This window comes from Chelon labrosus, assembly GCF_963514085.1.
Source record: "Chelon labrosus genome assembly, chromosome: 10".
Lineage (NCBI taxonomy): Eukaryota > Metazoa > Chordata > Actinopteri > Mugiliformes > Mugilidae > Chelon > Chelon labrosus.
The window spans coordinates 14404241-14430628 of record NC_140360.1 but is presented as its reverse complement, the minus strand read 5'-3'; the positions used below and the strand labels follow the sequence as shown (position 1 = coordinate 14430628).

Below are 26388 nucleotides of genomic sequence, written 5' to 3'. Positions count from 1 at the left end.
ACACCCATGTTTTTTTTGTTTGTTTGTTTGTTTGTCTTTTAAATTTTTGTCTTGAAATGAGATCTTGATCCCCGAGGATCAAGTGGGAGGTGTGGCCCAGAGGTAGGCCACACCAGTTTTGCTATGGGGGTCCTTATAATCCCTTGCTTTCAGAGGGTAAGGTCAACCCAATTGTAAATGCAAAGTGCTGATCTTGCTGAGTCAGTTGCTGATTAGAAAAAAAAAAAAAACGCACGAACATAGAGGTACAACTTGCTGAACTCGTTGGGACTGATGGCCGAGATAGGATATTACGTAACCTGCGTACTTTAAATGAGGGTCCGCCTACGTCCGGAGCTCCAGCTTCCAACAAGCGATCGCCCGTGGTGAGCAGTGGAGTAAACATGGGCTATTTTCCGGACTTCTCCATCGAGACTTGGACTTTAATAGTACTTGTCATTTCCCTCATCGCGGTGTAAGTTTGGTATTGTTCATATCTGTACCTCTAGAGTGTTATATAGAATACATAAACAAAACATCTTCCTGTGTTGATCGCTCTATTGCATAATTCTAGGAAATGGGAACTGATCTGCTTTGGTGCGCAAGTGTAGAAATGCGTTGAGTCCGTGGAGTAGATAGTGTGAAACTGGTTTATTTTGTGTTGCACATGTTTTAGTTCCTTTCTTTTCCAGAAATAATTATCTAGAAAGGGTAACCTGACACGAGAGACCACACAGAGACCACACATCAATTGATGCTTGCAAGCATTATAGAAATATCCCAGCCAGCGCTCAACAGCGTTTTTATTTATTTATTTAATTATTTATTGCTTCCAGTTTCATCAGGTTTCTCACCGAGCAATTACTGAGCTGCTACATTACCCAGCTGACCAAATTCCATGTACCAATAACAATGACGACAACAGAAGCTGTTTCATTATTGGTGTACATGGGTCAGTCTTCAAAGCTGCACAGAGTTCTTAGATAAGAATAAGTCGGACAGAATAACTTTAAAAAGTCTGTGTGTGAAAGACAAGGATGAAGGGATAGGGATGTTTTTTAGTTATTATTTGCATCTTGGCTGGCTTGAGGTCATACTGGTTTTTACATTTATAGTTTGTCAGTTTTAATAAATCCTTGGCACAATTGAAATCTTCTCTTAACACAAACACAGGCCTGACTAATGGCATTAACAATGGCTGGATTTGCTATTTATGAAGCAGTCCTAAGTGTAAGTGCAAGTCTTTTGCATAAGTGAAACTGGTACTGCCACACCTAAGTAGATCAGAGGTCATGACGCCATGTTTTTCAAAAAGTCGGCTGTGACAAAATGATCTGCTGCACATTTTCAAGTTAAAAGGACAGCTTGGATTCTCTGAGGTGGAGCTGTTTGAGTTCTTTATCCTTAATCGGTGTGTTAGTAGGTGGTGTCTGTGAAGGTTCTCAGTCATCCAGGTCATGGTATATCCAACAAAGGTCCAAAAAAGGCAAATGGACTTGTAGAGTTTTTTGAGAAGACGTTTCACCACTCATCCGAGTAGCTTCTTCAGTTCTAGGGGACTGGTGGGAAGTTTGAGGTTTAAATAGGAACTCCTCCTGAAAACGTGCTTGTTATGCTAACAACCAGAAACTGGTGCAGCTAATTTCCATTAACGGTGGGTCTTAGGTAAGTACCCAATCGTTAATGGAAATTAGCTGCAGCTAGAACTGAAGAAGCTACTCGGATGAGTGGTGAAACGTCTTCTCAAAAAACTCTACAAGTCCAGCTGCCTTTTTTGAGCCTTTGTTGGATACAGTAAGTGGTGTTTGGTGCATGCCCAGTTTGGAGAGGCACAGAGGAAACAACTGGTTTCAACTCATGGAGAAGAGTTACATCATTTACATTCAAATACCGGCAAACTAGCAAATAAAGTGAACACCACATTCACTGAGGGAAAATGACGCACGGGCTGTTAACTACTGTATGTGCCATAAAATATCCAGTTAGACAGTTTAATTGTCCTTTAATTATGCATCGCTGGGCTGCATTGCTTTTAGAAATAAAAGCAGAAATAAAAACCAAAACAAAGTACAGAGGTGAGCATGATATTTGCTCACTTATTTATTATTATACAGTTGAGTGAAATGTAACAGTATAGTCTTTAAAGCCAAACATTAATTACAGTTGGTGGAATACCATAATTTCTAAATGATGTCTTTATATTTATAATAGAACAATGCAAAGGAAAATAAATCTACACAAAGGAAGAGCTTGCACGTAAGGGACTTAAAAATGGAGATGTCCCACAACAGAAAAGGAGACGTTTATAATAACATGATGTTCATATTATGTGGAATTGGTTTATACAATCCTGCTTTTAATACTCAGGTACGGATATTCTCCATATGGCTTTTTCAAGAAACTGGGCGTCCGTGGACCAAGGCCTTTACCTTTTATTGGGACGTTTTTGGGCTACAAGCAGGTGAGACATTTGCTGGATGGTATAGCAATCCATGCTGACACTCTGCTGATAATGGTGTTGACTGTTTTTATGGCATTTTATTCTTCAGGGTGTTTGCCAGTTTGACATGAAATGCTTTCAGCAGTATGGGAAGATGTGGGGGTAAGTTTGGTATTATAGACCGAAATGTTGTATTCTACCATATACAGTATCATACCATATATTTCATATACGTTGCTGCTGGTTGAAACTACAATATGTGCTGTTGCATTTCAAGGTTGTACGACGGCAGACAGCCTGTGTTGTCTATCATGGACACAGACATGATCAAAACCATCTTGGTTAAGGAGTGTTACTCTATCTTCACCAACAGACGGGTAGGAAAAAAAAATGGAGAACCAATTTCCTCAAGTTATTCCTGATTGGAAAAACACAATATTAATCAGTATGTGTGTGATTTAGGATGTGGGCCTAAACGGACCTTTACGTGATGCCGTGTCAGTAGTAGAAGATGAGAAATGGAAGAGGATTCGGAGTATACTTTCTCCGTCATTCACCAGCGGACGACTGAAGGAGGTTTTAATTCTTTGTGTACTTTTTGCACATTGCTCACAGATTTACAACGAAACTGGTTGAATAGTTAAATGATGTTGTATTCTTTTTGTTTTTTTGGGCAGATGTACACAATAATGTTGAATCACTCAAACAACCTGATCAAGAGTCTGCACAAGAAGGTGGAGGCAGATGAAGTGATAGAGGTCAAAGAGTGAGTTGTCTGATTTTTATTTTTTTTCCTCTTGTACCGTTTCTTATCCCTGAATAATGGGTACTATTGAAATCAACTGGAATTACAACTTTTCTGTTTTTTTAATTTTTTTATCTTTGCAGAATATTTGGACCATACAGTATGGATGTTGTAACCAGCACTGCCTTCAGTGCGGACATCGACTCCATCAATCACCCCTCCGATCCTTTTGTAGCCAACATCAAAAGAATGGTCAAGTTCAACTTCCTGAATCCTTTGCTTGTGTTAGTGGGTATGTCAAATATTATGCCCCAATTCTTACATCCATCCTGTCCTTGTGAGTGCTCAATTGACTTAATTTTCTTGTATTCATTGCAGTTCTGTTTCCGTTCCTTTCACCAATTATTGAGATGATGGATGTGTCATTCTTCCCGGCCGAGGTGTTAAAATTCTTCTACAGCTTCTTGAAAAACATCAAAGCGGACCGGAGCAAAGATGATCACAAGGTAATTCAGTGTGTATTCGAACAGATATAATACTGGCCAATTTGTAATTTGTGTCCAGAACCTTTTGTCCTGAACTTTTTTTCTTTTGTCTGGCAGAACCGAGTGGACTTCATGCAGCTGATGGTGGACTCGCAAGTTTCGGAGAACAACAAAGAGGATTCAAGCGCCCAAAAAGGTAGAAAAAAAAAACAGGCAAAGAGATTACCTTTGAGAAACACAGTTAGTGCAGTGTAATATATTATATATATGGTCTTTCTTTGGCCTTAAGATAATATCTTGCTTTCTGTCAACCACGGATGAGTAATAATGTTTTCAAGAAAGTAGGAAGCAATCATTTTATCACAAAGTTGACTTACAGGTCCATAGCTATTGTCATGATATCATGTGCTTGTGTTGCAGGGCTGACTGATGGAGAGATTCTTGCTCAGGCCATGATATTCATCTTTGCTGGTTATGAAACCAGTAGCAGCTCACTGTGCTTTTTAGCCTACAACCTGGCAGTTCACCCGGACATCCAAAAGAAGCTGCAAGAGGAGGTTGATGAAACCTTTCCAAACAAGGTTACTTAAGATAGTTTTCTTACTGTATTTTTTCAAACTTTTTCACATTGGGTTTGCTTTGCTAAGTAACTTCATATTTTGATTCACTCCAGGCTCAGCCAACCTATGATGCCCTGATGAAGATGGAATACCTGGACATGGTGATGAATGAATCCCAGAGGCTGTACCCTATTGGTAATCGATTAGAAAGAGTGGCCAAGACTTCCGTTGAGATAAACGGTTTGACCATCCCTAAGGGAACTGTCATCATGATACCAGTTTACGCCCTTCATCGTGACCCTTCTTTGTGGCCTGAGCCTGAAGCCTTCAAACCTGAAAGGTACCATACTTGATTAATAGCGGGTTGTTAGATTTTACAGTATCTTAGATTTAGTCGTTTGGCTAATCAACTTTTTATTTATTGACCTTTTATTTTCAGGTTCAGCATAGAGAACAAGGACAACCTAGATCCGTATGCCTTCCTGCCTTTTGGAGTTGGGCCAAGGAACTGCATTGGCATGCGATTCGCTGTGTTGATGATGAAGTTGGTCATAGTGGAGATCCTTCAGAACTTCAGCTTTGTGACATGCAAGGAGACAGAAGTGAGAAAACATTATCTGTATTAGCGGTCTTAAAATGGTGACATATGTCGATTTAAGTTTTGCCGGGGCTTCATTTTTGGCATGTTTTTGTGTGTTCCTAGATTCCAGTGGAGCTCTCACCGGATGGATTTACTTCACCCAAGAATCCAATCAAGCTGAAGCTCAAGCCCAGAACAACAAGTTAACTCTTACGTAACTTCATCCTGGCTAGTCTCACAATTAACTGCTTATACTAATAAATCAAAGTCACCAATTTCAAGTGCCTCTTAATAGTTCTAAAATAAGCCAAACACGCACTCATATAGACATGCAGCTAAGCAGCAGTCCAAATAGAGCATACATAGCAATATATTCAAAGGCTCCATTTATAGAATTTATGAGCTTCCTTACAAGTATTTTGCTTGCAACATTAACTATCTACTGTACTTAGAAATCTGTACAGTCAAGTCAACAACTTGGCTTCAGTTCTACCAAAGTTACCTGTGCTTATTTTTTTGTCACACATCTTCTGCCATGGCAGAAGATAACACCATTACTCCTCTTGAACACATGTTCACTTTGATAATTTGCACTTTATGTGCACTTATTTTTAAAATGTTTTTTCATGAATACCAACATATAGTAAACAGTGCCTAGTTCTATGTTGACAGCGTCTTCTGGCTACTGCTACTGCATTTGAGTTTGGAATCAATGTAAGCATGCTTAGTCACGCCTCTAAATTTTGTATTTCATGTGTCTTAAATAAATATTTGCACTGAATTCGGTCAATGTGTGGTCAATGTGTTTGTCGCATGTTTAAGGCAGTTGGTAACAATCCTTTAGCTGTTAGTAATCTGTAGTTTTAGGCAGACTTGAAAATTCTGTCTGGTTCTCTGACAGACAGAAGCAAGAGATATAAAGGACATGAAACATACTGTGTAGGCCCTCATCAAAAAGGGAATATGAGGGCAGCTATTCACTGGAATAGCTGCTTCTAGCTGCATTAGGAAGTGCTGAGCTGTCTGCAGTCTCTTCTTGGCCTTATGTAATCAGGATAAAAGGAATTTTCTTCTCCCCCCAAGTGCAACTTAATCCAAGCAAAATATTGTAAACACAGTTTGATAAAAGAGTGATTACTTTAGAGATTTCGCTACATCACGTAAACCATCTGAATACTTCTGAGCTTCGAAGCACTGGCTGTTGTTCCATCATGTATCAACAGCTGTTTTTCATCTGACTTTTTTCCTCCTCGCTTCCTCAAACACGGCCTCATTACAAGGGGTCTTTCATGTTTACATTTCGGTGGTCTCTTTTGGGCAACTCAGAGGCTGCAGTGTTCATTGTGGAGAGGATGCACAGAGCGGTAAGCTCAAATCGCGAATACTGATCTCTGTCTCTGTGTGAATCAACTTGGCACCGAATAAGTCAAGTAATAGTATTTGTTTTAGCTGTTCTCAATTTTCCACTGTAATTTTTTTTCACAAGATCTTGATACGCAATCTCTAAACAGCTGCCATTTCAGTGTCATCGGCTAGCACGTCAGATTAACCAAACTCACTGTGTGCCAATAATGTTTACTTGCATGTGAGGACGATAGAGAAAGAGGCTTGCGAATCTTCCCCACTCTTCACTTTCTCTAAATATTTTCTCCTCACAGCACTTGGCATGCCTGTGTTGCTCGGGACAACCGTGATCAGCTTTTAACCCTTCCGTCACCCAAGGCCCTTGAAAACGTGGAAATGCGTCGAGAATGGGATGGGGTCTTCCACGGGACTTGTCTCTATGGATTTTTGACACAGATAATCAATTTTACTAGAGGGACCATTCCTGATAACGTGTCCCCAGAAACAGGTCCTGCCTTCCAAAAGGAGTGGTGTATCTTTTGAGTTGCTGACTGTCTATAATTGTAGGGAACTAATGCTATTATTATCGCCTCTGTGTTTGGCATATATGCTATCAATCCAGCTTAGATCAAGTTCTAAAAGGAATGTCAGTTAAAGACAGAAATACATGTATGTGAAACAGCGCTACACCTCCTCCTTAGTCCGTCATCCTTCTTGATTGTTCTCTGAGCTAGTCCTAAGAATTCAAGCAAACAAGGTGCTTCAGATCTGAGCTGAAGAACTTTTCTAATCAAAGATTAATAGGGACATATCATGCCCATCTCCACAAGCTGACATGTTTCTTTTATGACATGATGGAATCTATGGTTAAAAGTTTTGGCGCAACTCCCCTCCCTCCTGAGAAGTAGATCATGTAACCCCGCCCCTCTCCTCCTCGAGATATGTCCACACGGGACAACGGCGGGCCATACATGGTACTCCAGGTAGCGACACAGCGGACACAGTGGATTTGAAACGTGTGATTGAACCAAATATGGCAATTTGATGATTGAGGTGCTTTTGTTTGTGGAGGTGTGTCTAGGAAGGACCCGTTTTGTTTTTCAGATGATGTCATGTCCCGTAATCCTTAAATGTGTTATCTTTTTTGCTGGCTGAAGCGTTTTCTTGGCTCCATAAACAATAGGCCCTGACCAGAGTATGTCACTCAGATAAGAGTAATCGCTGCCAAACTTGGACATGTGTCAAGATTTGTAGGTGAAATGTGATAGGAAGAAGAGCACTAACTACACAGAAGTTTCCCTTGTGGTAACTCTGTAATGCACACTTCTCTGTGTTGTCAGTGAAGAGCCACCATATCAGCAACCACCTGAGGCCTGCAAGAGAACTATTTTTGAGATCTGAAAATATTCAGATGGTGTCACCTAATGCACCTAATGTAAAGTTGATGCTTTTATTGTTAAGTCCTCACAAATGCGCAGCTAACACAGCACATGACACACACACTTTATGGCACTGATTAGACCATTACTTGGCCTGTGCCACTCACATGGACTCTGTTTGCACAGAACATGAGATTATTTGCCTGCCACAAATAAAATAAAATGATACAGGAAGTTTACTCCTGGTTGTAATTTACCTTGCAAATTTTTCTCATTTATCATTGCGTGCATAAAGTGTCGTAAATGTAAATTACAGCATGATGTATTAGACTAAAGGTCAATAGTTATATCTGTGCTTTACAGAACTGTGGCTCATGTGTTGATCACTGTATTGAATAATGGATAGTGGATTTTAGTTCCTTTCTTTTCCAGAAATAATTATCTAGAAAGGGTCCGCTGACCGCCAGTGACATGAGAGACCACACACCATGCATTATAAAAAAAAAATCCCAGCCAGTGCTTTCAGTTTTAATGATCAGGTTTCTGACCATGAGTCAGCAATTACCAAATTGCATGTACAAATAACAATGGCGACAACAGAAGTTGTTCCACCCTAGAGTGTGTTTTGTTAGTATACAGAGGTTTGTCTTCACAGCTGCACAGAGTTCTTGGAAAGAACTGAGTCAGACAGAATAACTGGATAGCCCCAAGTCCTTTTCCATGTATGTGCCGTAATATAAAGAAAATGTTTCCAAGCCCATTTATTTCAAATCAGTAACATGATTATTAATAATTCAGTTTCATTGTTTGTTTGTTTTATTTTGCCTCTTGGCTGGTTTGAAGTCATGCTGGTTATTACGTAACACATTTATATTCTCTCAGTTTCAATAAACGCTTCTCACAATAGAAATCTTGACATGTCTTAACACAAACACAGGCCTGACTAATGACATTGACAATGACTGGGTTTGCTGTTCGTGAACCAGTCCTGGCAGTGTAAGTCACGAGTGCATGGGTGTACAGTATGTGATCATGTGTACTGCCACACCTAAGTGGATCAGAGGTCATGACGCCATGTTTTTCTGGTATAGGTCAGAAAGTCAACAAAAAGGTCTGCAGCACATTTTCAAGTTAAAGGGACAGCTTAGTTTCTCTGAAGTGGAGCTGTTTGAGTTCTTTATCCTTAATCAATGCGTTATCTACGGTAGGTGGTGTTTGCTGCATGCCCAGTTTGGAGAGGCGCAGAGACGTAGCAGCATGGGAGTCAAGCAGTGACATATCCTGGATGGGGTCGAAGCTCCCCTACACAACTCTCTCTCAATTTAAGAGTGTTGTGTTGTATCTGGAATGCTTTAAGGAGGTATAGGGTCAGCTGTAGCTCAATAGATGGAGCGGGTTGTTCAATGACTGGAGGGTTAGCAGTTTTATCCCTTGCACATGGACCACGTGCCCAATTGTCCTTGAGCAAGACAATGAATCCCAAGTTGCTCCCTACGCTTGGCAGTGGTTTGTGAATGAATGTGACATTTTGACTGTAAAAAGCACCAATAGGTAGAAAAGCTCTGTACGAATACAAGGCCATTCCCAAGGCTATTTATAACTTGTCATGAGACTGGCCCCTATGCGACAGAGAAGTGAAAGTGTAGACTCCCCTTACAAAAACAATAATTCTACCTTTCAGAACACAGGAGTTGCCGGTCTACAAACCTACTATTCAACTGATCCAGAACTATCCATTTCACATGTCCTCCATTAAAATGGTGCATTAAGTTTTAAAGGGGATTTTTCAAGCCAGTATTTAATAAATAAAAAAAAAAAAATGTTTTCAACTGTCAACTCATGGAGAAGAGTTACACCATTTACATTCAAACACCAGCTGTGAAACAAACTGTAACCGATAGCAAGTAAAGTGCACATCACATTCACTGAGGGAAAAATGACTCACGGGCTGTTTAATACTGTATGTGCCATAAAATATCCAGTTAGAAAGTTTAATTGTCCTTTAATTATGCATCGCTGGACTGCATTGCTTTTCGAAATAAAAGCAGAAATAAAAGCCAAAACAAAGTACAGAGATGAGCATGATATTTTCTCACTTATTTATTATTATACAGTTGAGTGACATGTGACAGTATGGTCTTTAAAGCCAAACATTCCTTACAATTGGTGCAACACTGTAGTACTGTGTACGTGTGATTTAGGATCTGGGCCTAAACGGACCTTTACGTGATGCTGTGTCATTCACCTGCAGACGACTGAAAGAGGTTACAAAGCACATGGCAGAATTCTTTGTGTACTTTTTGCACATTATTCAAAGATTTGCAACAAAACTGGTTGTGTTAAACGCTGTTGTATTCTTTTTTTTGGACAGATGTAACACAATAATGCTAAAGCAACCTCATCAAGAGTCTGCACAAGAAGGTGGAGGCAGACGAAGTCATAGAGGTCAAAGAGTGAGTCATCTGATATTTTTTTTTCTCTTGTACCGTTTCTTATCCCTGAATAATGGGTACTATTGAAATCAACTGGAATTACAAGTTTTCTGGGGTTTTTTGGGAGTGTGTTTGGACCATACAGTATGGATGTTGTAACCAGCACTGCCTTTAGTGTGGGCACCGATTCCATCAATCATCCGATCCTTTTGTAGCGAACATAAAAAGAAGTTCAACTTCTTTAATCCTTTGCTTCTGTTAGTGGGTATGTCAAACATTACGCCCCAATTCATGCATCCATCCGGTCTTTGTGAATACTCAATTGACTTTGTTTTTTTATTCATTGCAGTTCTGTTCCCATTCTTTGCACCAATTGTTGAGATGACGAATGTGTCATTCTTCCCTGCTGATGTGTTGGAATCCTTCCACAACTTTTTGAAGAACATCCAATCAGACCGGAGCTTCATCTGGCACATTTTTGTGTATTCCTAGATTTCAGTGGAGGTGGCGTCGGATGGATTTACCTCACCCCAGAATCCAACTGTCATACTGAAAAAGTAAAACTGGTTGTGTTTTGCGTGGTGTTTTTGTTTTTCTGTTTCCGCTTTTGTTGTGTTTCTTCCTGCGTTGCAGTTGGCTTGCCCTTCCTGTGTGTTCTCGCCCGCCCTGTTTGTTTCCACCTGTCTCTAATTTCCCCAGTGTGTATATATTGTCTGTGTCTCCCTTAGACCTTTGCCATTTTGTCCTGTCTCATCATGCCAGTAGAACAAGTGCCACCTTAGCCTTGTCTTGCCAGGTCATTTTCCTTGATTATTTGATGCTTTGTTATTTTACCTTGGATTATTTTTTTTTTGGTCAATGTGTTTGTCGTATGTTTGAGACTGCTGGTGGCGGTTAATAACAAGGCAAACTCTGACTAACAGAAGCAAAAGATAAAAAGGGCATAAACACATTTTATAGGCCCTCATCAAAAAGGGAATATGAGGGAAACCACGCCTCTGTATTTGCTGTGATTTACTTTACACCATTTCTTTCTTAACACTCAGTGAATAGCGCCCTCTAGCTGCATTTGGAAGTGTTGAGCTGTCTCCTCTTGGCCTTCTGTAATCAGGATAAAAGCCAATTTTCTTCTCCCCCCAAGCGTGGCTTAATCCAAGCAAAACGATTGTAAACACAGTTTGAGGAAAAGAACAATTACCTTAAAGATTTCACCCCGTCACAAATCTGAATACCAATTTGTACCAAATATTTAGAGATGGCAAAGGATATATCTTGATATCTACTATGTAGCACCTAGCATATTATTTAGCATGTTATACAGTTTATATACATATGTTTTGACACTGATGCGGTTTTTGTTTTCTTAAGAAATCATACTGTAGTTACGGTTACATAGTGAATACGGTTTTTACGGTTTAAACCCTCATCGTCATATTGAGGATAATCACATCTTACTATTTTTATACACGGCAGAAAAGATTTCTTTTCACTTTAAAAAAGAAAGATCTTGCTATGTGACCTACTGCTTCATAAACAAGCAAGGTTACAGTTGCACTGACCCGAAGACAGTGAGGCTGTGCAAACTAGTGAGTACTAATGTACCCAGTGTACTAAAACCAATTAAAGTGAATAATGTCAGTTGCAACTGCAAAATGGTTTAATGGTGTTTTATTTTCCGTGGGCAGACTGTGTTAAATTAAAACTACTTCAATAGAAAACATGGTACATTTACAATCTATGATGCAGTTGCCTTGATTACCTGAAGTATTTTGCTGTTGCATTTCTGTGTTTACTTAAGTAAGGGATCTGAATACTTCTGAGCTTCGAAGCATTGGCTGTTGTTCCATCATGTTACAACACCTGTTGTAGAAAAATACAAAGCAGTACAATAGTGTGACATGATGAAACACGATGACGTGTAACTTGAGCACATGGCACAAGGAGGGCACATAATCTTTGAAATATTGTAGGAATACAAGACTGTACTCTGACAGAATTGTGTACTTTTCAGAGTCTGGTCTTGATTTAAAGTTTATTTAAATGCCAAGCAGAGGTGACCTGTAGGGCTGAATGACTAGCTTGTAATGTGAGAACACTTATACTCTTACAGCAACAATGGCACAGGCACAATTGGGTACAGATCTGATAACAAAACCATCTCATCTGTCTTGTTTGTGTTCCCACTTTTCAATAGGCCGATTTTATAAAAAGGTAGCAGAGGAACAAAGGGCACAGAGCTCCCTTCAATGGCGTGACCTACCTCTCTTACTGTATGACAAAGCCAGTCCTCTTTTCACTATTTTGAACCGTGATCTCCAAACACTTCAGTAGGGAAATATAACACCTGCAACACAAATGGACCTGCAGCAACAAAACAAGACCCGATCCTGATATTACTACAAGCTTCCTGTCCACGTGACTCTGACTGACCTTAACACAGAGCTGCAAAACTAGATAAAATCCAGTGATACATGTTTCCATGGTTACGCCTAGAAACCACACCTCTGGCACATTGAGTGCAGATCAAACACAGAGTTGTGATACTGTCATTTGGCCATCAAGGGGAGCTGAAACACAGGCGGTGCAAGCCTCCACTAAAGGCGTTAATATCTAAGGAAAAAAATGTGAATTTACGTCTTCCAGCGGTTTTCAAAATGCAGAAACAAAATTTGAAATAAATTTTCGATCGATTTTAAACATTTTATTGTCTTTTGCAGAGTAGTAAATTCCGATTTCGGTGCACTTGTGCGGTTTAAATGTTAAGAATATTTATCAAAACTAGTAAAAAAAAACAACAACATATAAATTTATCGCGCGGTTTGACCTAATCTGCAAAGACTTAGCAGTGGGACACAGGACCGGGCAGAAATCTCACATTGGACGTCCTAAACAAAGAGGTTTATCCCGCAGACAGGGGGGGGGGGGGGGGGGGGACGCCCTTGGCTCCGCCCCCTAGCGACAACCCCGCATGCCATTGGTCAGGTGGTTGCGCCACGAGCTCCGTGATTGGCTGGGCGCCTCGTCAATGAGCGTCTGTTGTTCAAGCTCGCCTCAGAGCAGGAACGCCTGTGACAGTGGAGTGCTTTGATTCATGCTGTTGTGTTGAGGCTCGTTTTTTTTTTTTTTTTTTTTTTTTTGGGATTTCGGAGAGCGGTTAATGAAGCCAGGGCAGAGCGCATGAAGGTATGTTCACACGGTAGGTTTTGAAAATGTAGACGCACATTTTTATCACCAACCAACTTGGTCGCCCTTTTTGTCTAGCGTAAAACAAAAGTCCACAAATATATCTCTGATCCAGTCTGATTCACATTGCTCGTACGGTATGGGGCTTGCTTTGGCATTTGTGGTGAAGTAAAACTTAACATCCGTAAATTATGATCTTATAAAAGTTAACTATAAATATATATATAACTTTTAAATAAATAAGAGTGATCGCAGAGATCAGATGGGTTTTATTTGAGCCTAATGGGTGTGTGCTTCAGTAATATTGATGCAGTATTGATTTGACCATTATCACCACAGGCAATCTATAAAAATAATAGCTAATTTAATATGTTTTTCTTGTCTTTCTTTTTTTTTCTGACTGTTGCCAAAACGTTAAATAATAACAGACCCTTGTGTCAGACAAAGGCCGAGCCAGGGTGGCAGGTGGATCCTCTGATCATTTATTGCTTTGACTGGGCAGTCCCCCCTGCACAGGGAGAACATCAGCATGGGCCCTTCATTGTTTTTTCAGCCAGGATAAGTTTAAGTTTAACCCAGATTTTATTTGCTGAAATGCAGTAAAGAAAAAAGGGCAGAAAAAAAACAATCGAATGTGTCTGAATGCACACAAGCAGGCAGCACACACAAAAACCACAGACTGTGTTGTCACATTAGATCTGACGTTGCTCCTTTACTGACTTATAAATCTGGCGTGATTTGGCGATTTGCATAAAGAACCATGAAATACCGCGCAGGCTACACAGTGGGTTGCAGAGATTTGCTCTTGAGTGATGATTCCCATGGTGTGGGTATCCCTGGAATGCTGCAATGATTTTCCACGGAAGCCCATTCACCGATATCGGGTGACACACTGCGAGCCTTGGCCTGCGCTGACAGCCCAAACTCAAACAAATATCTAAACTAACTGTTATCGAAGTGTGTGTGTGTGTGTGTGTGAGCGCATGTGTGCGGTTCGGGCAAGGCTGGAAACCACTTGCACAGCGCTTGACAAGTTAGTAGCCAGTAAACAAGCGGCGATTCACACTCTGCTGCTTTGCTGTGAACGCGCGGTAAGCCACAGAATGAGCCCAGGAATTTGGGGGAGACAGAGAATGTGCTGGGACGCTCCTGCAAGAAAGTAAACACTTTGAAACTTTTGTGGCAGTGAGGAGGAGAAGGGACGTTTGCTTGAAATGAAAATAAGGACATTTGCTTTCTCTTTTGATTTTAGACTGGTGACTGAGGAAAAAAAAAAAAAATAAGTGCAGATTAAATAAGTTTAAAACTGTGCGAATCCTTATACCTTGACTCAGCTGAACACCCACATGATGTGCAGTGTTCACCTTCACCGCTCACACCAAAACCTTTCATAAGAGTGGTGTTCAAATCTCATTCTCTCAGTCTAACACTTAGCAGGCAGCCTTACCCAGGCAAGAAGAGGGGTGACTAACAGGGTGATTATTATTATCATTATTATTATTATTGAGCTTTTGTTGTCTGACCCAGCAGCTCACACATACCTCCTCAAACACATAATTAACACTCCGGGAGATGCTGCACGGTTTAAAGGAGTGACTTCAGCCCCAACTTTAAAAAAATGAAGTCAAAATTTGAGATGAGTGTTTTGTCTTTCCCCTCAGTTATCAGGGTGATGTCAGCTGTGTGAGGCGTGTCACGGCTTGCCCGTGTGGTTAGACAAGATTTAGCTGATGAATCACCGGACACCGTGGATTTGGTGGAGGATGGCTAAAAGAATAAAACAAGACGTTCAGGCAGCCACATTTGGCGATGAGTGAACCTTCGCAGTGGACGTTCGGTGCCGAACAAAGCAGACAACGTGCTGTCCTCAGGCCCCTCAGCCACTTAATGTGCAGATATGCTAATGACTTCCTGTTTATGACACAGAGGACAACCAAGCGAGGCCACAGATGGCACCCCAAGTCCCATTGTATATTAGTTCTGTGCCACTCAATGGAAACTGCACCTAGAGAAGCCACCTCTTCTACACGCAAATCCATTTTTAGCATCCAAAGTTCCCATTTCATAACGACACAGAATCTTCCCATTTCATTTTATGCTCATTTGCTTCTTTGATATAACCATTTTTGAAGCCCCACATCTCTATCTAAACACCTCTTCCCCTCATGCATTTGTTTCTCTCTCTCTCTTTCATTCTGACTTCAGGAGGAGAAGATGAACGTGGAGGCTCTAAGCAGAGCGGAGCTACTGACTCTCCTCAGTATCTTGGAGGGAGAGCTGGAGGCCCAGGATGTAGTCATACATGCCCTCAGGGTGAGTTGGCCACTACATCTGATACACCAAATCCCCCTGTGGACTCACTGCAGGTCACACCGCGTACATTTAAGAGCTTATGTCATAGTGTGATAATATTACAATATCGCGACGGTATTGCAGCTTACTAAATTAAACGCACATGTAATCGGCCTCTAGCCTCTAGATACACCCTTTTACGCTAAAATTAACCCGTTTCACCGGGTCAATACGCTCCCAAAAAGAATGTGAGCTCACAGGGAGGGGATGTGTAAACAGGAAGCTGAGGAAACAGAGCTAGTGGAGACAATGGCACAGGGGCCACTCTGTATTCCCAGGCCCCTTTCTTTTTTTTTTTCCACCAGAGAACCAGTCGTACCGCCGTGTTCGGATCTGAATGTGACCACGCTGTGTCCTATTCAACTGCTGTTCACACCTGCTCTTTGTCAAATATGTCTTGAGTGTACTCTCATTAGTTTCAATCAGGAAAATTCCCAGCAACAAAGGAAAAAAAAAAAAAACGTTTCAGTTTAAGAGGAGAACATCGGGGCCTCTGTGGTATGTTGCCCCGGGTATATTCAGTACTTCAAATCCTTGCAAGAGTTATTCGGCTCAGACTAATCTACCGTTTCCATCTGCATGCAGATTCGGACCACTAAACCCAGACTGTGAAGATAACTAGAGATGCATTTACATTCACGCCCTGCTTGCTATGTGGGCACAGGTGACCCAGACAGCCACAGCTTTAGAGTTACCTTTGGCAAGTTGAGTCATAATCCATGCCATAAGCCTTATCACATCACAGATATCTACTGTTGGATGGCTTAATCTTGCATTCTTATTCCTTAAATCCTCAGTGTGCTGGGTGCAGCTCACTCACTCAATCATATGAACAGCACAGTGAACAGCAACAATGCAGTTCAGTGTTTGAGTCTACCCCGCGTTGGCTCTCTCCATGCCCCTGGCTGGTTTTGACACTCATGACTACAGCAGCTGTTTCATGCTTGGATGAAACGGCTCGGGCGCTGAATGCTTGACTCATTGTCTGAAATACTGATCTGAGTCCGTGATGAAGACAAGCGCCGACCACGCCAGTCCTTTTAGCAACAAGTAGCCGCTGATAGTGGAGTTTATCTAGAAAGCCCGCAAAGCTGTCGTCGTGAGAGAATTTCAGTGCCAGGGCCTGAAGGAAAGCAACTCCAATGGCAGCTATCCAGATCTGAAACACACACTATTACTGCTGTGTTTTTTTTTCTATCGTTTTCCCTCCTTCCCGCTTCCTCAAACGCGGCCTCATTACGGGGGGTCTTTCATGTCTGACCATGACCCATGGCCTGCCTGCCCACACACACATTTTGGTGGTCTCTGTTGGGCCACTCAGACGCTGCGGTGTTTATTGTGGAGAGGATGCACAGAGTTGTAAGCTCAAATCACTGACTTCCCTTGTTCCCGCTGGGGGCCTTTACAGTAATTTACTGACTGGTCAGTGCTGGGGCGGACTGTGTGTAGAGGGGAGTGTCAGGGCTTGACAGCGGGCTTATGTGTCTAATACTGAGCTCAGTCTCTGAGTGAATCAATTTGGCACAGATGAAGTCAGTTAATACACTCTGTTTTGGATGTTGTCACTTACCCGCTGTGATTTTTCACAAGATCTTGACGCGCCGCAAGCGATTCCTGTAACAATCTCTAAGTAGAGGTGCCATTGTCAGTGTCGTCAGCAAGCGCGTCGGATTAACCAAACTCACTGTGTGCAAGTAATGTAGCTTGCAAGACTTCCCCAGTCTTTACCTTCTTTACATATTTTCTCCTCTCAGCAGCAAGCACTCGGCATGCCTGTAGACAAACTTGTCCAGCTTTTAACCCTTCCTGCACCCGAGGCCCTTGAAAACTTGGAACTGCGTCAGCGCTTGCATACTTAGAAAATGGGATGGCGTCATCTAAGGGACTTGTCTCTACAGATTTATGATCTCACCGTCTCTATTTCTCATCACTAGGGACACAGATAATCAGTTTTACTAGAGGGCGCATTCTTGAGATGGTGACACCAGAAACAGGTCCTGCATTCCAAAAAGAGTGGTGTGTACTTTGAGCGGCTGATTGTCTATATTTGTAGGGAACTAATGCTATTATTATGTTCTTTGTGTTAAACATATATGCTATCAATCCAGCGTAGATGAAAAGGAATGTCGGTTAAAGACATAGAGATATAGATGTATGTGAAAGATACACCTCCTCCTTAAATAGATCCTTAGGTCTGTCCTTGTTGATTGTTCTCTGAGCTGAGAATTCAAGGGAACACAGTGGGGAACAACAGGGAACACTGAAACGAAGCTCAGATCTGAGCCAAAGAACTTCTTTCAACTTTTCGAGTTAAGATTAAGGTCTTGAGCGCCTGATTTGGACCAAATACGGCCATTTTCCGACGGAGCTGGTTTTGTTTATCCAGGCCTACATGGTTTGTGGAGTTAAAAATGTCGCATTCGGCGAGGAGGGACCCGCTTTGTTTTTCATATGATGTCATGTCCTGTAATCCTAAAACGCTTTGTCTATTTTTGCTGGCTGACGTGTTTTCTTGGCTCCATAAACAATAGGGCCTGGCCATGGTGTGCCGCTCAGATAAGAGTAATCGCTGACCCAACTTGGAAAGATTTGTGGGCGAAATGTGTTGGAAAGAAGCGGACTAACTACACAGAAGGTTCCCTTATTGTAACACTGTAACACACGCTGCTCTGTGATATCAGAGAAGAGCCGCCACATCAGCAGCCCGAGGCCTGCAAGAGTACTGTCTTTGAGAAAATACTCAGATGGCGTGACTTAATGCACCCAATGTAACTCTGATGCTTTTATTGTTAAAATAAGTCGTCACAAACGCACAGCTAACACGGCACATCAAACGCACTTTTTATAGCATTGATTAGTCCATGTGAGCCAAACAGACCAGGTAATGTTTTCCCTCCTAACTCCACCCTCCGTTGCTATTTGCACAGAACACGAGATTATTTACCTGCCACAAATAAAATAAAAGCGACACAGGCGAGTCGGGCAAAACCAATACAACAACCAGTTTGTGATAATGAAAAGCCGCGTTGCCACTGAGCGGGTAGTCCGATATACTGCCCTCCTAGTTTAATTTTTGACCAAGTCTTAAGACACTTCGTTGCTGCGCAGCGCCTGGCCAAAGGCGGAGAGCACCTGCTTCTCCGTTTCATCACTAACCACTGGTGATAACGCTCGAGGCTGTTAAACATTACTTTGAAGGTTTTGTTTTGTGTCTGCCCAGTTATCTCGGTGCCATCTCTGGTTAACGTGTGGGTGGGAGGTGTGTAGGATATGGCTTGATTCCTTAAGCACACACACGCCTTAGCGAGACACACCCCTAAAATCTCGTTTCCGCCTCTCTGTCCGGAGAACAGAAGCATGTTGCTGGGTGAAAGCACTGCCAGCAAGTGCATTACGCTTACCCAACTCCATTTTAACTGAGCAAAATGTAGAAATGGCAAAACTGTTGGATGCTACCTTACAGCTACGGCAGCATCCCTCACCAGCTACAGTGTCTACATGCTGTTTGAGGAAGACCACTCTGCTGCAGGACATTTAATGCCACTTTCTGCAATAGTAGACAAGATTATTCTTCTGCATTTTGACAAACTGATCAGTGTAACCTGAACAGACTGAAGTAAATGTACCATTAGTTCTGGCTGAATTAACATACATTTGTATCTTATTGCTTCTGGGGCCGCAATTCTGCAGGAACTGGAATTTCTGTACCTAAACGTTAAAGTTTTTTTTTCTCTCTCTCTCACTCTCCACTCATTTCTCTACACCATCTGCACGTGCCTTAAACTAAATTATGTTTCAAGACTAACATGGTTTGCTCTGAGCATAACCCTGTTGTGCTTTTAGTGAACTTCCTGGACGTCCTAAAATGTGCAAATGGATTACACTCACTAGTTCTTTTCCAGTATTCCTAAACCTCAGGGGACAGTCTGTGCAATCTCAGGACAGTAACATCAGAAGATAACTCATGTCAGTACACACTATACAGTACAGTCACTTCTGGAGCCAGTAAGAAGTGTTGTAATCTGAATGTGAGGCTGTTCATGAAAATGTGAATAGTTTTGCAGATTAGCTTGAAACTTGTGATGAATTTGATCATTGTTAATTCTATATAAATATAGAATTATAGTAATATAGTAAATATAAATTAGTATACACTGATGGACAATAATGGCAAGAACATTTGTCTGGAATTGACACAGAATTGAGTGTGCACATAAACTACGTACAGGAAGTGTTGGGTGGCGCACAACTTCAAACCAGCTGGTTAAACAGGCAATAGTTTACAAGTTGATCAGACGCCATGCATTGTGTCTGTGAGTTTGTTCAGCTCTTCTGCTTTGTTCAGTTGTGGTCAACGGTAATCACAGCGACGTGTTACAAAGGTCTGTCGAGGTAAAACAGACCAGTACAGTCACATCCCGTGTCCACCCACAGTGTTTGGTTGAGTCACATGAAGGAGTTAACTGTTCATTCGTAATGGGAGATGTGCACCCTGCACCATTCACAGCTGTGATTTGCCCTGCTCACTGCTGACTTTATTGTGTGACAGCCATTACAGAGGCTTACCCTGGAAACAGGACTCCCTCGCTTTTTTTTTTTTTTTTTCACCTCACAAAGGGACGTCATTGTGCCCCGAGGCTTTAGGTAACTGACTGACAGAGAATTTTTGTCCAGGTGGAAAGCATCAGTTTGTCTTTCACACCTTGTTACAGCAGCAGGAAGCCGTTTGAAGATGAAGACCTCCAGTGATCCGACTTTTTATCTGCGACGACATTGCGGGACATTGCAAATTCTTATGTACTCGATGGAAATTCCAAAAATATGCTAATTGGACAGTTGACATTTACTTTACTCAGTGTATTCTTTCCCACGACTTCCTGCAGAGACATTTGTTACCAGCAGTTGAGCAGAAATGAGAGCTTTGCAGCAGAGAGGCCTTGCTTGTTGTGCCCTCTCATAAAGGAAAGCACACTCTGTCATTATGATCAGAACTATCCCGACAAAAAAAAAAAAACATGGGACCAGACCATAGGCTGGAGCTGCTACACACACACACATCCGTACACACTCACACACAGAGAACCCAGCCCTTAATGGTCTGTTTAAACAGTTATTTAACTCAGGAAGTTGCAGTTTTGTCTCCAAGTAGACCAAGAAGCTTTACAGCTATATTCGAAAGGCCAGCACCAAAACACATGCACACATACACACACACACACACACACGTACACTTCTAGCCACTCTCACAAATAGAAGCCTGACCCAGAGACAATGCATGAGGCCGAACCCATTGAGACAGTGTCTTTGTGCAAGATCTGTAATCTCTTCAGATTCTTTGTTCGGCCAGAGAAAAAGCCTCAAATACAGCGTCCTTAGTGAAACCCTCAGGGTGTGTGTGTGTGTGTGGCGGTTGTGTGGGTGTGTTGCCACACTCTGAGAGCGTATGAGAAAAATAGGCTGACAGAGAGGCGGAAGTAAAAGGAGGCATTTTCTAAGAAATGACGGTGATGAGCCGGCAGAGGAATGCCGTGCCCTGCAGGGCAACTCGGGGTGGGCAGACGACCGGGGTGCCTGATGAGGGCTGCATGGGGAGGCGGAGACGGACGTCCCGGAGTCACGCGGAGGGAACACTGTGGCGTATGCTTACGTCACTGGGACTACCAGCTGACCCCGCATGCCTCCAGAACTCAAACCCACTAACCTTTATGTTGCTAATGAGACCTCCTGATGGCATGTCTAGGTGATCAGGAGTGAGGTCAACAAAGCCCTATCATGTTTCACTTCTCTCAGCCCAACCAGAATGACGAGGGATGATGCAACATTAGTCTAGCTGCCAGCAGTATGTTCTTCCCTATGACCTAATTCCTTCCCTTAAACAGGTGTTCTGACACGTTATATTTAATTACTCAGTTTTAGTTTAATCTAACCGGCTTCATTAGAAGTGACTCTGTGTGTGTGTGTGCGTGTGTGTCTGATTCATGGCCCAGTCCTTCACCCCTGCATCCCCGGGGAGGAGTTCACATCTGCCCCTGGTGGGGGTTGGACGGCCGTGCCTCACCTCTTTGTGTTTGGGTTGACAGGAAGGACCATCTGCTTGTGCTCAAAGTGACGATAGGATCACTCAGCGCAGATTTCCTGCGCGCGCACGACCGCACATCTCCGGCTCTATGTCCAGTGACGATGTGTGTCCATAAAGTTATTACCTAGAAGTCAGTCTCCCATTGTCCAAGATGTGCAGTAGTGCGTATGCTTGTGATGCATGTGATGAGTTACCTTGTGTTTTTGTTGGCTCTGGCTGTGGGGCCTCATGTTATCTTCCTCAACACGTTTTTTGTCCTGTGGCGCAGTGTGGAAAGCAGACCTCATCCTCTCAAACCTATATGCTGACATATACCACATAAACACACTGGTTTCTGCTCAGTCAAGACTGAACACGTACATGGACATATATCATGTGTTCTGCCTGGAGCGCACACATAGAGATTTAACCAAGACACTGATCCAGTACTTGTTACTCATTAACAGCTAGTTGCCTGCTGAGCTATACATAATGTAAAAGCGTGCCTCCATGTGCTTTCGAGTTAACGTAACCGCCTATTTACATGTGAAAGCTCTATGTTTTTTGTGTATCTCATAGGCTCAGCACAGAGACGCTTTTGTCCAGGAGCGCTACGGACAGTATGACCTCAGCGATCCATTCCTGGCCCTGCAGCGGGACAGCGAATCCGCGGACCGCCAGAGCACACTCACCCAACCTCACACACATCTGCAGGGCCGGGCGGTGGGCCCAAACCCTCTGGCGGTGCTTAAACTGGTCATGGCTCACTGCAAGAGGATGCAGGAGAGGATGATGGGACAGTTGGCTGCTGCTGAGAACAGACACAGGAGGGTAAGCGGGGCGAAGCACGCTCATATGCAGTCTCCGTGTCAGATTTGCGAGTGGGGACGATGCTGCAGCCGAGCTAGAATCACACGGGAGCTGTGCTTGTGAAAATGCATTTGTTTGTCTCCACGTTTCAGCTGCTGTCTTGGCTAAGGGCCGTGAGGCAGACAAACAGCAGCTCTAGCCAGTGCTTAGAGAGGCGATATGGGGCTTTATCACAGCATCACAGCAAAGCTCTAGGTCTGGGACTGCAGTGGAGTCAATAAAACTGACAAAACGCTGAATGAAGAAGAGATTCTGTGCAAGACTTGTCACAATTTGCTAATGCTCAAGTGCTAATTTGAGAATGATGTTGAAGTCAAACACTGAATGTTTTCACTGTATGTCATGCTTCCAAATTTTTTGTCCGTTTGATAGATGATAGCCGATCTGGAGGATGAAAAACGGCGGCATGCCCAGGACTCTGCGCAGCGTGCTGACTTCACCTTCATGCTGCAGACAGAAAGAGATAAACTTCTGCAACAGGTGTGACGGCCGTGTGAAAGACACGGTGAACACGTACCGTGTGTGTTTATTGTATATTTTGCATGTTTGTATTTGGTAAAGTCTCCCTTGCTGACAGACGAGCCCATCTGGTCGATCTGCTTCCCTTCCCCTCTCCTCTGCCTGTCTGCACGGTGTCCTCCTGCATTGTTGTAGCTGTGATTTAAAACCCAGCCACTGAGCAGCAGGCCCACGTTATGACTCAGTAGGGTGGAGAGGGCTTGGCCTGTGTAAAGTGTAGACACGCACAGAGACACCCGTACGCACAAGCAGGACTGTTCCATGGGAAACAGATGAGGAAGAGGCCATTGTTCGGTTGTCCAGCAGCCATGGGGCTTTATGGCCTCAGGAAACCTGAGATAATGGATGTCCATGGCTAATGCAAGGTCAGCTGGTGCACACACACTGTGAGCACACAATCAGCTACTACATAAACTTTGCACAAGGGTCTTATGTAAGAAAGTGTTCCTGAGTGTCTCCTGGTCTTCCTCAGCCTTTCCTGTCTTTTTTTTTTTGATACAGTAACCATAAACACTCGATTGTATTTTGTCACCTCTCATTTCCTTCTAATGCTCGGCAAACTTTAAAGCGCTCTGCTCACCCTTTAATGACCTCACCGCAAACAAAACTTTCCTCATAAATGCCTCGTAAGCAAATAAATCTTTAACGAGGAGAAATGTGAACAATGCCCCCTCCCCAGAGTCTCCGGTGACTCTGAAAAAACACATAATTTCTGATTCTCGATGAGTCAGGTGGTCCAAATTAAAGCATAGAGTATCACAGAGAGTGAAACAGGAAATGGACCAGATTGTCAGCCATTTTCAATTTAAACACCGTGTATGCACTGTGACTAATAAAGCAAATCAACGTTTTTATGGAGTAATGACTTTTTTCCTGTTGTTCTCTCTCTAGTTGGAGGTTGAGCGTGCAACAGTGCAGAGGTTAGAGAAGGAGCAAGCGCAGGTGGTGAGCAAGGTGGAGGAGTCCCTGTCCCAGCAGCAGCAGCTCTCCTCGTCCCTGACTCTGGAGCTCCAGAAAGCCAGCAGCCAGGCTCAGGAGGAGGCCCAGAAGGTCTCCCAACTCAACACTTTGCTTCAGGAAGAGACCAGCGCCCTGGAGAAGCTCCGCGAAGTACTCGAAAGCGAGCAGAGGAGGGCGTCCCAGCTGGAGGCGAGGTCTGAGAGGCAGCTGGCCGAGTTCGACGCGGAGCGAGAGCAGATGAAATCCAGGCTGAGCAAAGAGGAGGAAAGGAGCAGGGAGCTGGAGAGACAGGTGGAAGAGCTGAGGAAGAGGTTGGCTGAACCAGGAAGGCGCAAGGAAGAGGCGAAGGAGGCTGTGGTGGAGGTGAAGGAGTCTGTTGTGGCGGTGAAGGAGTCTGTTGTGGAGGTGAGGGAGGAGGAGGTGAAGGAGGCTGTGGTGGAGGTGAAGGCGTCACCATCCAAGATAACGGTGGCGTCGCCCTCTGTTCAGACGGAGCTAGATGGACCGATAACTTCTAAATCCACCTCGCCGGCAAATGTCAACGGTCATCACAAAGAGACAGAACCGGCTCAGGAAGGGAAAGGAGCAGAAAATGGGGGAGTGCTAGAAAACGGGGGAGGAGCACTCTTGCATTCCCCCATTCAGCCTCTTCCCCACTCTCATCCTCACTCTCCCTCCAGCACTGCCTCCTCTTCCCTCTCCTCTTCCCCGATTTCCTCCCCTGTTCTGGCTAAGCGTCTGGGCAGCCCGGGCTTCCATCAGTCCTCCTACCACGCTGGAGTCAACCAGCGATTCCAGGCCGCCAGGCACAAGTTCCAGAGTCAGGCTGAGCTGGAGCAGCAGCACCACGGTGGGCCCCTTTCCCCCAGAGAACTTTCCCCCACCACCGCCTCCATCCCGCCCCCACCAGAGCACAGCACAGCTAAGCAGCTGGCCCGCAACACTGTCACTCAGGTGCTGTCCCGCTTCACCAGCCAGCAGGCCGGAGTCAAGCTGTCACCAATCAGCAGCTCTCCATTTGGTACAGACTACCGCAGTCTGGCAACAACTCCTCCAGGGGCGAGATCGCCTTCCTCGGGGCCTCTGTCACCGGGCATCCGCTCCCCGCTCACTCCTCGCTCAGAGAAGACCCATCCTCCTCCAATCCCTCCCAAGAAGCCAGGCATGAGTCCAACTCCAGGGTCCCCAAATCACTCTGCTCGGGCCAGCCTATTCCCAGAGCTGACTGGGAACTGTGGACACAGCAACAGTGGGCAGGAGGGAGCCAAGGAATCGGATCTGGTTATATCTTCCAGCAGCTAATAATAACCAGATCATAAAATACTAAACAGCTCCACACGTCAGGGCCAAATCAGCAGCTCCTATAATACCATTTATCCTAACTACTGCACAGTTGAGACACATCAAAGCTGTACATGTTTAAACTGATGGAAAGAACTATTTGAAAAACACAGATCGGCCACAACATTAAAACCACTGACAGGAGAAGTAAATAACATCGACCACCTTGTGACAATACAATGTTCTGCTGGGAAACGTTTGGACCTGGCATTCGTGTGGATGTTACTCAGACATGTACCCCAACTCCATAGCAATGACACTCTTGATGGCAGCAGCCATCATCAGCAGGATGCAAACAGTTTCAGAACAACTCAAAAAAAACATGAAGAAAAGCACAAGGTGTTGACCTGGCCTCCAAATTCACTAGATCCCAAACTGATCAAGCATCTGTGGGATGCACTGGAACCTTGTGTAGGTCACAATGTTTTGGCTGATCATTAAAAAAAAAGACCAAGCTGAAGACCCTTTGATTCTGAAGAAAGACATTTCAGTGGGATTTCATTGTGCATTAAAGCTCAAGCTGCCAGTCCTGTTACAGCCAATAGAAGGGCTATAATATATACAAATGTGGAGCAAAGCAAATGTGTAGCTATCAGAAATTCACAGTAAAATAGTAAGTAGTTTTTAAATGTTTTTATGCAGTTTATGGAGGGGGTCCACAAAAAAATTATAATGTAAATACGTTGAAGAATTCAGTTTATTCTCTCGAATGAACGTCACAGGCATGTACTGTTTTCTACTGCTCTTATCACAAAACACTGAGTCTTGTCTTTGAAAAGGGAGAGCACACTTTGCACGGCACTTGTACGTCTGCAGTTTCAGATTTTATTCAGGGATGTTCGATTTTATGCTTCACCCAGACCGAGGAGGACTATGCATCACGATCACAACTCTGAAACATCCCACCAACGGACGGCAAGAGCTTGAATTTTGCTACTGTAATGACTATATAGTATCTGTCAAATGATTCACATAGTATTCTCTCGTCCTAACAGTGCTACAAATGAGATGATTGACTTAGATTTATCATGTCTTATATTATTTGGCTTTAAAAGCATTCATATTTTGAAAGTAATTATCTCAGCCAATCCATTGAAATGTGTAGATGTATATACACTGCTGTCTGAGGGGAAAAGTCCCTCATCTGATTCTAGTAGATAA

At 43.3% G+C, this 26388-nt stretch overlaps 2 protein-coding genes across 3 annotated transcripts; both read left to right on the top strand.

Annotated features, from left to right (window-relative positions):
* Positions 1-304: 304 nt before the first annotated feature.
* LOC311494247 (cytochrome P450 3A40-like) lies at positions 305-5570 on the top strand. Its single transcript, XM_084553194.1, has 13 exons — positions 305-454; positions 2347-2440; positions 2529-2581; positions 2697-2796; positions 2882-2995; positions 3097-3185; positions 3308-3456; positions 3543-3670; positions 3767-3845; positions 4070-4230; positions 4323-4549; positions 4649-4811; positions 4913-5570. The coding sequence occupies exons 1-13, from the start codon at positions 384-386 to the stop codon at positions 4994-4996; spliced, it is 1512 nt and encodes a 503-aa protein (XP_084409320.1). The 5' UTR covers positions 305-383; the 3' UTR covers positions 4997-5570.
* Positions 5571-13089: 7519 nt separating this feature from the next.
* Positions 13090-26387, top strand: cttnbp2nlb (CTTNBP2 N-terminal like b). 2 transcript variants are annotated; one of them, XM_084553282.1, is made up of 5 exons: positions 13090-13140; positions 15333-15440; positions 22117-22368; positions 22780-22887; positions 23818-26387. In XM_084553282.1, the coding sequence occupies exons 2-5, from the start codon at positions 15342-15344 to the stop codon at positions 25186-25188; spliced, it is 1830 nt and encodes a 609-aa protein (XP_084409408.1). In that variant the 5' UTR covers positions 13090-13140; positions 15333-15341; the 3' UTR covers positions 25189-26387. The 2 variants fall into 2 exon arrangements, with proteins under 2 accessions (XP_084409408.1, XP_084409407.1); XM_084553281.1 differs by having other exon boundaries at positions 13091-13127.
* The last annotated feature ends 1 nt before the right edge of the window (position 26388 follows it).